Here is a 17207-nt window from a genome sequence, read left to right on the forward strand (position 1 = left end):
AACAAAGATCAAACTTTTTCGAAATAAAACATTTTAAAAACATATGTGCACGGATTTATTTTATTAAATATTATAATGTGTGCATCAAAAAATAATTATGGGTCTTTTGCATACAAAATTCCTTTTCTCAAGTAAATTAAATTTTGTTTTCGTTCTTTCTTTTGTGCTTATGCTATCACCAACATTCCATCAGTTCCAACCAGCTCGGTGGTCGGAGGTCGACTTAAGCGGTCGTTCTTGTTGCAATCATTCCAAACCTTTCCAAGAGAAGCCGAGGAGGAGATATCACTGTCGATTCTTGACGAGTAGTCGCGCTTACGTCGACATATGTGTCGATTTCTTTCTCTCGTCGAGAATTTATATTTATTCCGAAACTGGAACTCGTCGCGGCAACCACGATATCGCTACTCTTCTTGCTTATCGATCGCGCTATCAAATCTTGACAATGATTATAAAATTAAATTGTTTGTAAACATTTTGAGAGTGCATATAGTTTTGCAATCTTTCAAATTATAAGTGGAAATCATTCTCCGCAAACCAGTGCTCCGATCTGCAGATTTTGGCAATCATCTGTTTGAATCCGTGCATTGTCGTTTCTGTGATGCTGTGATTTGCGTTTGTGATAACCCCTGTTTGTGATAACAATAGAATTATTATTCTCTAAAAAACTCTTTATGATATGTATTTTAATAGAGTCTTCAAAATTTAGAGAAGAATTCCACGTGAGTATCTTTTGTTGACTCAAAAATTATAAAACAAATATTTTTATGTCGCACATAAATATTATAATACTTATTTATTATAATTTCATGATATATTTTAAAATTCAAACTCATCCTTTACATTTTAATTATTTCGCATTTATCACATATTTATTAATAATCTTATATTTTACGTTTATTATAAAAAAATAATTATTTTGACTATAATATTTTTGAATCGGTTAGAGTCATATATATGAGATGCAAATATAGACGATATTACATTGATAGTTTGACTGCAATTATAAAAAACTAATTAAAATCTAATAAAAAAACAATGACGTCATTTTTTGACAATTGTACCTTTAAGTTGGAAAATTATCATATTATGTAACTTGGCTCGTTTGTTATCGCGAGTAATGTTTTTAGTAGCGTCGTGCAGTAAGTGCAATAAGTATAAAAAAAGAGAATCACTCACATAGTATAAGCGATAAATTTTATCATGATCTAATCGTAAAGCAATTAAAAATTTTAGTATCAAAAATTTATTGCTGTTATCGCGTGATCCACTTAATTTAATCGGACATTCGTTGGACATCCGTTTCGATGTGTTTTATTTAGTCAAATAATTTTTTTCTTAGTGCGATGACGTCGTTGTAATTGCATTGCATAACGGCGTAATTAGTTGAATATCGTTGGAGGTGGGTCAAGTGCAATCATTCTCTCAAAGTATCATGTCGGTCACTCGCGCAATGTCAAAAACTGTCAATATTATAATCAATAAACTGATTGTTTAATTGATCATCTATGGCGGATGTGAATCACGATAAAATGTTTCTTTGCACGAAAATGGATATCGAAGACCAGAAGTCACCGGTGCATATCGCTTTAAAATAAATAGGAAGGATATCACGGTAGACGAGTATCAAGGGTATTACGATAAGGCTGCGTGTAAAGTTCTGTTCTAAATCAATATTAAAATCGATGTATCTTTTTTGTTTATTGTCATTTTATTCCTATTAAATAAATTATATTAAATAATGAAAAATAAATTAAAGGAAAATAAAACTCTTTTTTAGAAATAATTTTTTAAATAACATATTTTTTAAATAACATATTAGTATATGTTGTGTGAGATTTGCTTAGCGATACACGTGAAACGTGCATTACACAGATAGTGGAAAATATTTACATAAAAGTATATACGATAAAAAGTGCGACTTCCTTCTTTTGCGCTAATTGGATTTTTATTTGGAAAATGTATACCTATATACATAATAAAACAACGCGAAAAAGTTATTGCAAAAATATCTTTGATAAACAATTTTTCTGGAGAATCTTACGCTCTCATTTTCTAAGCATTCTAGCGTTTGCAAAAATATCAATTAGCATAAATGCGTATTTCCATCACAATTTGCATTTCACGATATAATCGCTTTATAATGATGTGAATTTATAATGAAATATCACTTCTAAAACTAAGGAACTCTCTGACACGCAAAAAATTTTACGCATGAAGAAGAACGTATGATATTTTTAAGTTCCCCAAGATATTTTTATAAAATATACGTTCCATTACTTATTTAAACGTGCTCTATTATTTCTGCTTGTTTAAATTGAAGAAATTAAATAACGCGGTGCAAAATAAAAAATTCAAAAAATAAAACACATTGTGTTTCAACTTTGTTTTGTGTCATACGTGCAAAACTGTGCGATAACATCAACCTTGAATAAGTATAGAAAATGAATTTAACTCGATAATTGATAGTATTAGACATAAAAAAATTGCTGAATATAATCTTCTTGTAATGATTTATTATTAAGATTTATAAACAATATAAAAAACAATTTTTTAGGAATTTTTTACGACATAATAAATATATAAATTAATTATTATGTAAAATAGATATAGATATATAGTGTGTATTCTTTTATTCATCTATTTTTATTATTTTTATTTTTAATTACATATAAAACTATATGCATGCTAAATTAAGAGCGATTTTCCTGAAATGTCGATGTATTAATCGTTGTTTAATTTGCAATTTTAATTATTTTGTTCACGCACTGATTCTTTTTATTAATAACTCGCCAGTGTCAGTGATGCTTGAGTATTCAAAGAGTACGCACGACTTTAAGCAGGAGACTACGAAGTAATCTATGCAAAAGAAGTCATTTACAAGAAATATTTAATGAATTAATTGGCAAAGTCATCTTCATTGCTCGTTTCTCAAATTTTTAATCAGGTCAAGTACATAGTGTACGATTCTAAAATTACACAAAAAATAGATAAAATTGTTTATATATCGAGACAGTTGTGAAGAATGCGCTTTGAAATTTATTGTCAACGATAATAAGTAGTAATTTATTGGCGTGTATATATATATATATATATATATATATATATATATATATATATATATATAATAGAGAAAGTACATTTAAAGAATTACTGAAAAAATCAAACAGCAAAGATAGTATATATTTATAAATAGGAAATTTCCTTTATTTACGAGCGAAAAGAAGATCATTGATGAGCTCGCTGCGTCATATGAATGATTCATTCGTAACGGAAGTGTCGATTAATTACTAATGACAAAATTTACAAAAAGGCTATTAGAAGATTCATTAAGATCAATCAAGATCATATTTTTTAATTGTGTGGAAACTATTTTTTCCCATTTTCAAGATAAAAAGAAACGATAATAAACTGTAATCTTTATAGGATTTTATACGATTTATTAATATTAAATGCAAATTAAATTACTGATTTAAACCGGTTATTAGAATAAATTAATAAAGAGGATTTGCAGAATTAACAAGAATGACTTATATGGAATTGAGGTATTTTTAATTATTCTTTTCTCATAACAAAAAAAAAAAAAAATATTAAATTTGATAATCATGTTTATTTTTGTGAATAATTTATTTTTTATAATGATGAATCAACGTCAATTATTTTTTAGTTAAGTTGAGAACAAGAGACATTGTTGCAACATAGCAGTTATCCTCTTGTCATTATCTTTTAGCTTCTAGCAACGATCGGAGAAGTTTCTCGAAGTTTGAACAATGTTAAATCCGCTATAGAAGTACTCTAAACAGAGAAGCATCTGGTTGAAGCCGGGTGGGAGAAGCAGAATACGAGGCAACTATTTGCGAGCAAAGGAGCAAGAGAAGCAAAGGATAGCAGAAAAAGAGAAAGTAAGAAGGAGTTATAGAAGGTCTGTAGACGAAAAGAGAGAGACAAACGGAACTTTGAGAATTCCACCAGCAACGTAGAACCAATTTAGCACATGCTTCGTTTAGGTACGAGATATAGGCAAGGATAGTGGCAGTTAGTTGAGCAAGAAGAGAGTTAGGGACAAAGAAAGGCAGACGAAGAGCGACAGAACAGAAAGAAAAATATAATTTTTTTCCAAGACCAATTTTTTAAAATGAGTAAGGACAATCCAAGTAATTTACACATGACCGAGAATATCTTTGACAAGGACTCGAAGAAGACACGATGGCGCAATCTCGTGGCCTTTTGGATTCTGGGATTGTGCAACAATTACGGCTATGTCGTGATGCTGAGTGCTGCCCACGATATCCTGAATATCAAGTTCGGTGACAAGGTGAGTCGATTCTCATATGTTTCTCGCTCGTTTAAAGTAGTGGATAAATTAAGGCTTAAATTGGTAAAATGTTGGAAATAAATTTAAAATTACATTATATCAAATTGTTTGTATTCTATAATTGAATTAGAGTAGAAAGTAGAAAATAGAAAGTATTAAGATGACAGGAGAATAATTTTAATATCAAATAAAATTTTTTAAAATATTTTTTTGTAATATAATTTTTTTTGCGTTGTGTTGTGTAAGAAATAATTATAAAATTTTGAGAATCTCTCAAATTAACTTTGATAAAGATAAATATGACGGCCGAGAGAAATAGTTAGATCAATTGCATTGATGAAAAAAATCATTTGACTTTTAAATTACGAGAGATTAGAATTAAGAAATTTTAAAATTTCCCTTATTTAATCCCTTATTTCCCCTATGTCCTTATTTAAAATTTAGGTAAGCTGGACAAAGCTTAACGGAGACTTAGATAACAGTTACTTCGTATGGATGAACCATATTGTTGTCCGCTCCAGATAATAATAGTATTTATGTGACTGACAATATCTCGACATATGACATGAGATAACAATATACATATATGAGTTATATACGTGATAACTGATATTGTTTTATTTTATTTACTGTTAGAATAAATTTTAAGCAGTTATTCAAAATTGAATTGATAAATTTAGCAGAGAATTGAGAATTGCGTGGATCAAAATGTCAATTGATAATATTGGTTGATGTGCTTTAACTGTCTGTATATCGATTAAGTTCTTGCTGATTTATGATATGAGTTTGTTGAGCAATTAAATCTGTATTCGTGGAAAATTTTCTAACGACTATATTAATAAACTGGCGCTTAGAAAATAAAAATGCCTTTTAAACTGATTATATGGATCTATATGTCAGAAATCAATTTATAAACATTCGCGCTTTAAAGATAACAGATAACACGATCTATCTGGCAACATAATTATTTGTCAATCTTATACGAGAAAAATTGTCGCATTTTCGGCATATATTGTGCACTGTTTATTGTAAAATAATATAATTATATAGAAATCTCTCTTATATGTAAAAAAATGGTGTTAATAATTAAAATTAAATAAAAAAAATTATATTTAAAAAATAAAATTTGTAAAACGTGCTAATTAAATTTTGACATGGGAGATATTTTCTTATTTTATATAATAATATCTGCGAGTAAATTGTTGTTTGAAACTAATGTTTTTCTGATTTTTTTTTTTTAGGACTCCACGCTAAACACAAATGGGACAAATACGACGGGGATTCGCTCGTGCAACACACTTTCAACCGGTGCAATACTCTTGGCAGATATTCTACCATCGTTGGCGATTAAGATGACGGCGCCGTTCCTGCCGTTTTATGTACAGTGAGTATTTATATGCTACTCTCTTTTGTTTTAGCTGCTACAAAGTGAGTACCGCAAATAAATAATTCTCGAATATACGTCTTATTCTTACTTACTTAGCAATTAATGAATGACAATAAAAATAAAACGTGTCACTTTTTTTTTTATGAAACGAAATCCTTTTTTGATTTCTACGAGTAATTTTCTCACCTTGTCCAATTTATCTTTCGCATAAATATTCAAGTATCAATATCTTTAAAAATTAGATCAAATTCTTATCCGAACATGCACACATTTGCAAGAATTCCATTAGCTTGTATGATCTGTATGCGTCATACGATAACGTGATAATTAGTGAGATTACAGTTCGGTGAATAAAGATAAGATTTCAAAATTTAATTTGCGATTGAAGGATGCTCTTTTAATAATGATGTATGCATTCTTAACTGCATCCTAAAATAAGATGCGAATAATATGAAAAGTGGTGAAAAATTATAAAAATTGTATAAAGAATATGTGGCAAGATATTGTGGCAAAAATTAATTAATGCGTTTTTATTCCTTATGCATCATACTTGTGTAACGTAACAAGGAGCTGGTAACTTGGAACCTCGTAAAAAAGCTTTCCTTTGGTATGCAAGCGACAACCATCAGTCAAAATGCTAATCGATTAATCGACTCGTTAATTACAGTTTTCGAGTGGCTATGTGTGTGTTATATTCCGCTGCAGGATTTCTCATGGTGTCGTTGAGCACTGCTGAATGGCTCGCCATTCTGGGCGTCATCATAACATCGCTCTCCTCCGGCTTGGGTGAGGTCACCATGCTCAGTTACAGTAATCAATTTTCCAAGTAAGTATGCAAGTCTTTCGCTATTGTATATTATATTACGATCCTAGTGCGTGTCCTTGGTTTATTATGTTTGTTAATCGGATTACATACTTCAACAAAAAAAAGTAACTCTTTCTGTAACAAATATAAAGCATACATAAATTCTAAAATAAATTATTTTAAAAGACATTTAAAGTACTGTCATAAGGCAGAGTGTTTAAAAAATTGCCATCTGCTGCGACGATAGGTATGTTTCCAGAGTATTAAAAACGAAATATTAAGACAGTTGTGACAGAAAATAGTGATAAGATAAGACTGCCTTTCAGATCTCTTAATGTGTGCATAAAAATGTAATAGTCTATCGTAAATTCAATGTAATATTAATTTTATTTTTTATTTTTCTATACGTTTTGATTTATTTTTATCGATTTCTTAGCTGTCTGATAAATTTTAAATGTACTAATTAATTTTTTTTTTTTTTTGCAGTCAGGTGATTTCGACATGGTCATCGGGAACAGGCGGAGCCGGAGTGATTGGTGCCTTATCTTACGCCGCTCTTACTACGGTATTGTCTATCGAGAACACATTGTTGATCATGTTAATTGTGCCACTTTTACAAGCGGTCGCATTCTGGTGTGTTTTGAAACATCCGGTGCACACCAGAATATCAATCGCCAAGGACGGTGTCGAAAGTCGAGAGCAGATCATCAAGGTTCCCAAGAAAACCATTAGGGACAAGATTAATTTGATGCCTGGCTTATTAAAATACATGGTACCGCTTGGGCTGGTTTACCTTTTCGAGTATTTCATCAATCAAGGCCTGGTATACGATATTCTCATTATCTTCAACCATTAAAATAACGCTTGTTATTTGCTTGTTTCAAGTAAATTTATTTGTATATTTATATTACAAATATCTCTTCTTCTGTTAATATTGTGTGTTGTAAGGATTGTTGTTAAAAAAATACGAGATATATAAACTTCTTTCTTTTCTATTTTAAAGAAGAAGAGATATATGCAGAGAAATTACATTGTTTAGCTATTATTTATGAAATAATTGCTCAGTTTTCTAAATTATTATGCAATAATTAATTTTAATTAAGAAGAGACCGGAGTTGGTCAAGATACGGAATATATTGTTAAATTTAAGTTTTTATTTAAAAAAAATTTTATCTATTACAACTTACTACCCATATATAATAACTTACTTCAGATAAATATATAACTTTTACTTCAGATCCATATTAACTAATCTCAGTCTTTTTTAAATTGATATATTTATAGTACGAGCTCGTCGAATTCGATGACATTTGGTTGAAACCACATGAACAATATAGATGGCTTCAAGCGGATTATCAGATAGGTGTATTTATCTCGAGATCATCGGTAAATCTAGTTACGATTGACAGAATTTGGATTATGTCCGTGTTGCAGGTAATTATATGCTCAATGAATTGAACAAATGCGAATTATATCGTTAAGTCTTGTAAAATTTATTTCACGAACTGATTATTTTTTTCAGTTCATTAACGTCTTAATTCTCCTCTTTGAGACTCTTTTCTATTATATACCAAATATATGGATCGTTTTCGCTCTTGTATTGTGGGAAGGTTTACTTGGCGGCGGAGCGTATGTCAACACTTTCTATCGGATGTCGACTGAGGTAATAAGATAACTATTGTAAACAAAAAAAAAAAAAAATTTTTAATTATACTAAATAATGCTAATCCAAAAATATAAAAGCTAAGTTTGTTGAATATTTTTAAAGAGAACGTACATTTTAAAAGAGAGTAAAAAATATTCTGTCACATTCTCTATCTGACAATTTATTTTCTACGCTTGCTCAAAATTAATTTGATCGCAGATTCCGAAAGCGGATCGTGAGGTCTCTATGGGAATCGCGACGATGTCGGACTCGATCGGAATTGCATTGGCCGGCTGGTTGTCCATGCCAGTCCACAATGCCATTTGCAAGTTGCCCCAGCCGAAGAGATTAGGTAGCTAATAAAGGTATCTCGAATCTTTTATCTTATTTATCACACAGAGTGATAACGAGGTCTCTGCGTGTAGAAATTTCTATTTCTGAAAGTTCCTCAATGTGATACATCGGTGTTTACAGCGCCGAAGATCCATACTTGTTTTTAGTAAGCATTTAGCAATTGTATGTAGACTAAAGTAAGTTTTCATCATGTGATTGATATTTGGTATCACAAGAAAATGTCATATGGATTTGACTTTATAATACAAACGTTTATGAAGTCTGTGACATTTTGAGATAAACTAGCGTTAGAGGAAAAAATATTCCAGGATACATGAATTTTCATTATCCTTTGTATAAATTTTAATTGTTTTATAAAAATATCTTTAAAAGTATTATCTTTTTTCCTAGATTTTCTAAAAAAATTTTTAAAGCCACGACCGTCTCGCTTAAGAACTTTTTAGATTCATGTTTTTCACGAATCGATTTATGATTCATATAACACAAGTGATTTATGATTCATATAAGTTTCAAGCAGTTTTGATTAGAAACGTCTCCGAACTTTATTGGATACAAATGTTTAAAAGACTTAAGAAGAATAGAGCATATATTATACGACATACTCATATACAATACATTATATGATGACATAGCGTGACAAGTTTGATATATTAGGAATATCTTAGCGCTTTTTTCTTGCGAAATAAACGAAAACATTTTCGAAATAATATACATTCTCAGTTTTCTGCGTGTTGAACTGCACTAGTCTATTCATTTTACGATACTTTAAATTAATTTCGAATTGTACTGTATTTCTAAATATTTTTTCATGATAGTGTATCTGAAGTTTTTGATTTGTACTGTGGTTTTGTTTTTTGTTTTTTTTTTTTGACAAAATATATAAATTAATTTGGAAACTAGTAAAATGTAATTTTTTTGATTTTTACATTATTGCATTATTTCCGGCAACACGAAAATAACTTGTGTTATTATCTTATGTATTTTGAGATTGTAACAAAATGTTAATTTTATTCAAAGACTATTTCATAATATTAATAATTATACAGTAACAAATTGATTCCACCGAAGAATTATAAATTATCTAATAACGCATTTGAGTTATGTCGTTTCCACTGTAAATCGTGATTAAATATAAAGATTACTTAGTTTTTAATCTATCATATTTCTATTTTGATACATGTATTATATTCTTCGTACACATTTTAAATTAAAAGATTAAATATTATATATTTTTATGTCAATTTTAATAAAATTGATATAATTCGAGAAAGCAACAGCTCAATATTTTTCCATTTTATGACGTTGTACTTTTTTTCCAATAATTTCAATAATAATGTTATTATTTTATTTATATTATGCAAAAATATAAATAAAGATTACATTATAAAAATAATTATATAAATAATACAAATTTACTGAATGACTTGAGAATTAACATTTTGATTTTAATGTTATAAATTTTGGTTTGTTGCCTCTTCGCGCTGATGTTGCATTTATAAATATCTTTTAGTCATCTCTCAGTTCAAGCAACATTTTTTCCTTTTGTATCAAAACACCTATCTACTCCAGCCTTTTAATACCGAAATCAATTTTTATATTTAATAGGATATAAATAGCGATTACGTATGATGCTAGAGATATTACACTTACAAAGTTATAATAATGTCGCTTTTTTTTAAGATAACTTATTAGAGCGAGAACATCCGCGATAACGGACGTTACTATTGTCTGTAAAGCGAGTATTTTATTCTCACAGTGAAATAAATATGTCTAATGACGATTTATTACAAAATAGTCTACATCGCGTACATCCATATATATGTTTGCGAAATGACGGAAAGAGTGTGATCGTCCTCTTCTAAAATATACGATGTACATGGAAGATTCTTGGAGCAATTAGGAACTGTATCCTTATAAGCCGCGCGTTTTACACTTATATTACCTATCTAGCACTAAAGCCATCTAAAAGCAACTTGCCGATTAAACATTGCTTTTGCTCGCGTTACACAGGATTTCTGATTAATCGCACTTCCTATAATCGGAAGTACGTACAGTTGCTTTAAAACGCATCCTATAAAAAGTTTTATCGTGAAAAATTATCTCCCGAGAAAAATTTTTCGCACATTATTTAGATTTTTCTAGAATCCTTAAACTCTTAGGCATTTCAGAAGTTGCGTTTGATAGTTGTTGCTCACGAGGACGGTTTACGTTACACCGTCGCCATTACATCGATCGTTATATAAAACGCTTTTAAAGTAAGATTTATTTGATCGATATTTGTGATCAAACTAAAAGTCGCGAACCCTATCTTCTTTAATTATATATTAATATATATAATAAAAAAAATATATATTTTTTTATATCAATATCTAGTAATTAAATATAACACGAATGTGTTACATAACAGAAAGATTGCAGACATTTAAACAATGTATTAATTTTCTGTTCAAATATTTTTCAAGTGTGTTTTTGAAATTTTTGCATTAATTGTAAAAATAATTGTTCATTAGATTCAAAAAAAAAAAAATAATCGATTTGCAAAATTGTAGCTCTTATACCAAGATTTGTTAGAGTGTCTCCATTATTGAATTATGCGCATCTTTCCAAAATGAGCTTGCCTGATTCTTCGTACTCTTGACGTGACAGCCACATTTGCTGGAACGAGCCCAAAGAGCTGAGGATCGAGCCGCCGATCCAAGCACCATAACGACGCTCACTCGAGCTGTTCGCGCTAATTATTTTCAGTCTCATACTCTACAATTAAAAATCGAGCCATCGTAAAGCGAGCTCGAAATTAAAATTTGATAATATAATAAGTTTTAAGGACACGAGAAGCGAGCTTACCGGCGGGGTCTTGCTGGCCAAATCCCGATTCAGTCTCTCGCTGAAACCCTGAAGACACGAGTTGCCACCGGTCACCACTACGCTGCCATACAAACTCTACAATATAAACAATATTAATAATTTTTTTCTCTATCGGCACAAAATCGATTTTAGATTCTACGAAGAATTTAATTTGATCGAAGTAAGACATTTTGTATGATTGTTAATATAAATATAATAATAAATAAATTATAATTATTAATTATTAATTATTTATTATTAATAAATATAATAATAAATTTACGGGAATACGTACTGGTCTGATGTCCATGTCGCACATCCCGACACTCGTGGTGACGAGAGGGCCGACCCCTAAGATACTCGCGCCCACACCTTTAACGTTGCTGGGATCGAAAAGGGCTTCGGGTATCATGAGCCTCACGGATCCGAAATCGTCGTTGTATCCGGTCGGAAATTCGTAATGCTTCATAGGCAGAGTATTCGCCACGTCTTCGTCGTACGGACTGTCCGACACTTGCAGGCAGTTCATCTGAAAGTCCTGCAACAGCTCTCGAACCATGTAGCTCAGCCAGGAAGACGTCGGTTGGGGTCCGGCTCGTCTTGTCCAGCGTGGTGGATCTCTCTCTCGCACTATGTCTAGAGAAACGTATAAATTTGTAATAATGTAATAAAATTTTGTAATAAAAATTATAATATTAATATTAATATAATAATTGTAATAAAAAATCCACGTGTAATCGAAATTCTTTTCTAATCTCAATTATTAGAAAAATTGATCGGAGATTAAATATAGTTATTTTAATCCTTTGCGTTAGAATATGTGAAATTTAAATAAAGTAAATAGTGAAAGTTTATTGCACATTATTTTCTTTTTACAATTAATCAATTAAATTTTTACATATTAATTAATAGATGTAAAAAAATTATAGGATTAATTATAGATGTAAAAAATTTAATTAATTAATTTTTTTACATCTACATCTGTAGTTCGCGAGACACCAACCTTTGCTAGCGACGAGACAAGCCGGTATCAATTCGATGTCCTTCTCTTCAAAGAATTGTCTACACTGCATGGTGATAAAGTCGCCACCTAAAGGACTTTTGACAATTCCTTGGGTGATAACGTAACCGTCGTGAACTGGTACCGCGCTGGTATGCGTCGCACCGCTGTCCACGACCATCGCCGTGGATCTCCCGTTGGCATACGCGGCTAGCACGGCGTTCTTGCAGATGTACATGGCCGGTACGTTAAACTTCTCGAACATTAGCTCCAGTAACTTTTCGCGCTTCAATCTGGTGTTCCACGGGCACTCGGTCATCAAGATCGGATGGTGTTCCGCTAAGGCATGCAATCGTTGCTTGTACGTGTATTCGGTCAGTCGTTCAAACATGTCCCAGTCCTCAATCATGCCGTCCTTCATCAAACTCACTATCTCCATATCTAAATCGAGAGATCAGACTCTTTAATATTATGAATAATTTATTATTAATTGTTATGGGGATATTAAGGAATATTAAGGATTTGTCGAAAGTAAACAATAAAAATTTTTCTATAAAAAATATATTTTATATAGAGATTATTTATATTTATATAAAACATATAAAATAAATCACTAGAGAAATTGTCACTTTACATTAATCATAAGGTATGAGTTTTATAGAAAAATATTTTAAATAAAAATTGCTTAAATTTTGAGTATATATATAATATATATATATATATATATATATATATATTTAGGAGCATAACAACAATTTCTGATAACTTACCCGGTATACTTATATGTATATATAATCGAAAAAAAAAATAAGACTCGTAATATCTCGTTACACCGTAATGTATAAAAACTTGCGTACCCTTTTTTCGCACTTGGATAGCCGTGACGTCGATGTTGTAATGCTTCCTGTTGACGTTGTCAATCCCGCCGGGATCGGCGGGTTCCTCCCACACCCCGAGGGTCGTGGGGATCTCGGCCTTCGGCGTGTCCTCGCCGCCATATCCCACGCGGAGGCTCTGATGTCCGACGTCAAAGATGATAGCACCTACCTCGTCTGGGATGACAATCGAGAATGATTACACGGGACTGTCGCGGATGTAAACGCGTTTGCTTTCTAATTCGAGGAAATAATTATGGAGAGCGCGGTCGTACTTACCACCGCCGTAGACACCACCGCTCATAGTATATGAAGGGAGAGGAAGCCCGGCGCATGCCTAGACAGAGTCTTTCTACCCTTGCATGCGTATATACGCATACACATCCGAATCCGGGAGGATTGCGCGGCTGCTCCCAGGACTAATCGATCGTCGCTTGTAACGATTTATGATTTCAATTTGATTTTAGAAAGGACTATAGATATATGTTCAATGTATCTATGGAAAGAACAAACTGAGAAACATAAAATAAATATAGAAACAAAATACATATAAAATATAAACATAAACATAAAAATAAAATAATGAACGGTCTAGCAAGTTTAGCAATAACTTTGCAGCATATTTTTTAAAGAAACAACGGTATATAATGCACGGAATTAAAAATTTATACAAATATCGATAAAAGATATATTTACAGTTACATGTTATGGCGCAAGACAAGTCAATTTTTCTTTTTCTTTTGAGTAATTATTTTTTTATTTTCATATACCAAAACAATCAATTATATTATTTTATTTAGTTATTATCAATTAAATTCATTTAATATTTTTATATATATTTATATATATTTAACATATTATATATTCATTAAGTATTTAACGTGCATTTTTTCAAGATTTTAAAAAAAATATATTTAAAAAAACTATCAAAACTGCCTTTATCATTTTACTTTTATATATCAATTTATATGTTTTAGAAAATAAATACGAGCTTGAGAGACTTTTAAAAATATGATGAGGAGATAAATAAATACGAGAGACAAGCAGACATTTTCCAATATGGAATTAGTGTTGTATATTTTACAAAGTAAATAGAATATAAACAATCTAAAGTCGTCTAAAACACAATAGTACGAATTTCGTGGTAAATCATTTCGTGTGTCGTAAAGATAGACGATATATCATCAACAGGGCGACTCCTCTCGCTTTTCTCCACCTCGCGCGCCGGATGACAACCGGAAATAACGGGGATGAGCGCAAACGACTTGACGGCTGACTGGAAAGATCATCGAGCGTGAACGATGACCCAACCAACCAGCGGGAGGGATAAAGCGTCGGTCAAACTGATTCGATGGCAACATATAGTATCACGGAGGCTGCGTTTCACGCTGGGTGGCGATAGCACGCACTCTCTCTCTCTCTCTCTCTTTTTCTCTTTCTCTTTCTCTCTCCTCGCGTATTTCAATCTAATTTTTTTTGACATCGTCATCATCATCATCATCATCATCATTGGGGTCCGTCGATCGTTAATCGACGCAGGCTGGCATCGCGCGTCGTTATGCGTTTTCTTCCTCCTCTTCTTCGTTTCTTCTTTCGTCTGACGGGAGAGGGTCCGGATGTCGCGAATGTGATGCGGGCGATTTGTGTTGAGCGAGGTACAGCGGATACATTAGTGAATAGACAGTTTACAGACATTATGCTTTCGGTTGTTACGTTTAACGCTACGTGCGAGATAACTCGTCTACTAAGGCTAGGTTTACGCTTGACATTTATCGACACACCTGTGTTTGACAGTTCTTTCTTACATTAGTATAACTCTTTCTCTTGGCTTTTGCGCGAGATTTATATTATAAATACGCATGTAAGTGCGATAAATGACACATGTAAACCTACTACGATGCTTCTCAGTCTCTCGTTAGGTAAAGATGAAACGACACCGACGACAACGACGAACGAGCTGGCTTTATTGCGTTACTTGTTTATTACTTCCTCCCTTCGCTTCAAACACACATTCTTCGTAGAAGTGGAAGCTCGACAAGTGTGCGTACTTTTTGTCGTTTATTTTATGCAATGAATGAATGCTCGATCGGATTGTGAATGATTGGAAGACAAAGGAAACGCTTGGAAGTTGCGTATTGCTCGCTTCGATATGCATGTAACAAGTCTCGCCAGACTCTTTAACAAAGTCCGGGAAAAAGGATTCGCGGGGTATTTTGGTCGATCGTAAATTTTTTCGCAGTCGTTGGTCGTTTTTTTTTTTTTGTATATATAGTAAGATGGCAGTTAACCATTAGAATTTTACGGTTTAATTATACAGTCGTCGCGCGTTTTCGCGTTTTCATACTTTCGCTATTGTAATAATTACTGTAGGACATCGTGGAGTTTGTGTGTGTGTGTGTGTGTGTGTGTGTGTGTGTGTGTGTGTGTGTGTGTGTGTGTGTGTGTGTGTGTATATATATATATATATATATATATATATATATATATATATATATCGGAGTTCGTGTAGAGATCGTTTCCGGAGGGAAGAAATCCGAGATGGATGCAGATTACGCCGCCATTTTAACTAACTAGGATTATTACACGAAGTGGAATAAACTTGGCAGTTCTTTTTTTCTTTCTTTTTTTTTTCTTGCGAATTGTCGTCGACATCGCCCGTATCGTATAATTCCTGCCACGATATAGAACAGACAACAATGTAGCCCGAGCCGCTCCGCTCAGCGACACGAAATCTTCGAGGTTCCACCGAGCGGAACCAAACGGCAGCTTATATAGACTCTCTGTCTCTTATTAAACTTAACGTTGTTATAATCAATCTGCCACAGTGTACGTGTGTGCTTGCCTAATCGTATTAACGCGCTTGTACACTTAAATCCGATAGGAGAGAAATAATCTCGATTGATATCGATTTCTTCGCGAAAAGCGAAGCTGGCAGCTCTCGCGGAGCACATCGTCGAGTTGATAGAGAGACGTCATTCGGCGACGCGTTCTCGTCGACCAGGAGCAGAACTGAAGGATAACGTCGAATTTTGTTTTACTTAAACGACTGGCGGGGCCGGACACGAGGCGCCAATACAAATTAACGAAACGACGGACCGCGGCTTACATTAGATTTTCGCGTGGTTTTCATTTTATAGCTCTTTTTTCCTGTCTGTTTTCTTTTTTTTTTTGTTTTTGTTTCCTTTTACTTTACGACGGGGGTTCTCGTATATCTCATCGGAGGCTTTTACATGTATTTACACCGCGATTACAAAGTCACGGACGTTTCGTTGGCTGTTGTGGCCGCGATCGAAGTCGCATTCGGCCTCGCTTAGCTCAAACGCGTCGGAGAAGCCCGAGGGTGGGTCCAGCTTGGGGACGAACAGGTTTCCTGATCCGTCACGCTCCTGCTCCCGATTGGCATAGGAATTGCCCGACTGGTGCTTGGGATGGCCAGGCCCGGCGATTGACCCGAAGTTGGCACGGGCCTCCTCGCCGGTATAACGCGCCAGCTGTAACATCCTGAGCGCAAACAGATTCTCCTTCATCCGCATCCCGTTATAAATATTCGATATAATTCGATATAACTTAATAAAGATTCACAAAAAAAAAAAAATACGGGAAAAATGAAAGAAACGAATTATATCGATTAAAGGCTTACTTGGGTCTTCCCCTTCCAGGAAACGATTTTCTCTCAAAAATCGGTGAGGGTTCTGTAGACGTGCTAGATTCTGGTCCATGGTACAGGAAGTCTGCAAAGCAAATGTTTCCTCTTTGTTTCATTCTCTTATTACATCAAATAACAAACGATTATAGCGATCACAGCCGACGGACACCTTCATCGTGGATTTAATATATTGCGCAGCTTATAACAATCGGTTTCAAATAACAAGCAAGATTCTGCAACCGAGGAAGCTGTACGTATACATACAAATATGTGTCAAATAAAATTTCGCCGAGAAAACAAACAGCGTGCACGCGTTACGTCGTGGTCCGCGAACTT

The 17207-nt window shown here is 32.9% G+C and overlaps 3 protein-coding genes across 9 annotated transcripts in view; 1 reads left to right on the forward strand and 2 right to left on the reverse strand.

Annotated features, from left to right (window-relative positions):
• Positions 1–240: 240 nt before the first annotated feature.
• LOC126851213 (battenin) lies at positions 241–8880 on the forward strand. Of its 3 annotated transcripts, none has more exons than XM_050594924.1 (9): positions 241–722; positions 3731–3922; positions 4008–4315; positions 5557–5699; positions 6370–6528; positions 6994–7330; positions 7792–7941; positions 8030–8170; positions 8372–8880. In XM_050594924.1, exons 3-9 carry the CDS (start codon positions 4136–4138, stop codon positions 8510–8512), a joined length of 1251 nt encoding a protein of 416 aa, XP_050450881.1. In that variant the 5' UTR covers positions 241–722; positions 3731–3922; positions 4008–4135; the 3' UTR covers positions 8513–8880. The 3 variants fall into 3 exon arrangements, with proteins under 3 accessions (XP_050450881.1, XP_050450882.1, XP_050450880.1); XM_050594925.1 differs by having other exon boundaries at positions 3731–3902; XM_050594923.1 differs by lacking the exon at positions 241–722 and adding an exon at positions 1034–1402 and having other exon boundaries at positions 3731–4315.
• A 452-nt stretch (positions 8881–9332) lies between these two features.
• LOC126851211 (actin-like protein 6B) lies at positions 9333–13997 on the reverse strand. The gene is made up of 6 exons (XM_050594920.1): positions 13505–13997; positions 13208–13402; positions 12354–12791; positions 11646–11986; positions 11351–11446; positions 9333–11260 (listed from the first exon to the last, which is right to left on the reverse strand). Exons 1-6 carry the CDS (start codon positions 13527–13529, stop codon positions 11096–11098), a joined length of 1260 nt encoding a protein of 419 aa, XP_050450877.1. The 5' UTR covers positions 13530–13997; the 3' UTR covers positions 9333–11095.
• A 286-nt stretch (positions 13998–14283) lies between these two features.
• The window catches only part of LOC126851196 (cell adhesion molecule Dscam2-like), a 137884-nt gene continuing 134960 nt past the window's right edge, over positions 14284–17207 (reverse strand). For all 5 annotated transcript variants that reach the window (XM_050594890.1, XM_050594891.1, XM_050594893.1 and 2 more), the window contains 2 exons: positions 16866–16956; positions 14284–16726 (listed from right to left, as the gene is read on the reverse strand). In XM_050594890.1, the coding sequence (XP_050450847.1) occupies positions 16462–16726; positions 16866–16956 (356 nt within the window). In that variant the 3' untranslated portion in view covers positions 14284–16461. The remainder of the gene's footprint in view (positions 16727–16865; positions 16957–17207) is intronic.

Source organism: Cataglyphis hispanica, chromosome 7, assembly GCF_021464435.1.
Source record: "Cataglyphis hispanica isolate Lineage 1 chromosome 7, ULB_Chis1_1.0, whole genome shotgun sequence".
Lineage (NCBI taxonomy): Eukaryota > Metazoa > Arthropoda > Insecta > Hymenoptera > Formicidae > Cataglyphis > Cataglyphis hispanica.

Coding starts and splice junctions, on each gene's coding strand:
- LOC126851213 (XM_050594924.1), top strand. CDS start 4,136: ATGAGTAAGGACAATCCAAGTAATTTACACATGACCGAGAATATCTTT. Junction 7,331..7,791: donor ATTTCATCAATCAAGGCCTG/GTATACGATATT, acceptor ATATATTTATAG/TACGAGCTCGTCGAATTCGA. Junction 8,171..8,371: donor TCTATCGGATGTCGACTGAG/GTAATAAGATAA, acceptor ATTTGATCGCAG/ATTCCGAAAGCGGATCGTGA.
- LOC126851211 (XM_050594920.1), bottom strand. CDS start 13,529: ATGAGCGGTGGTGTCTACGGCGGTG. Junction 11,987..12,353: donor TTGTCTCGTCGCTAGCAAAG/GTTGGTGTCTCG, acceptor ACGTTTCTCTAG/ACATAGTGCGAGAGAGAGAT. Junction 11,261..11,350: donor TGGCCAGCAAGACCCCGCCG/GTAAGCTCGCTT, acceptor TTTTAATTGTAG/AGTATGAGACTGAAAATAAT.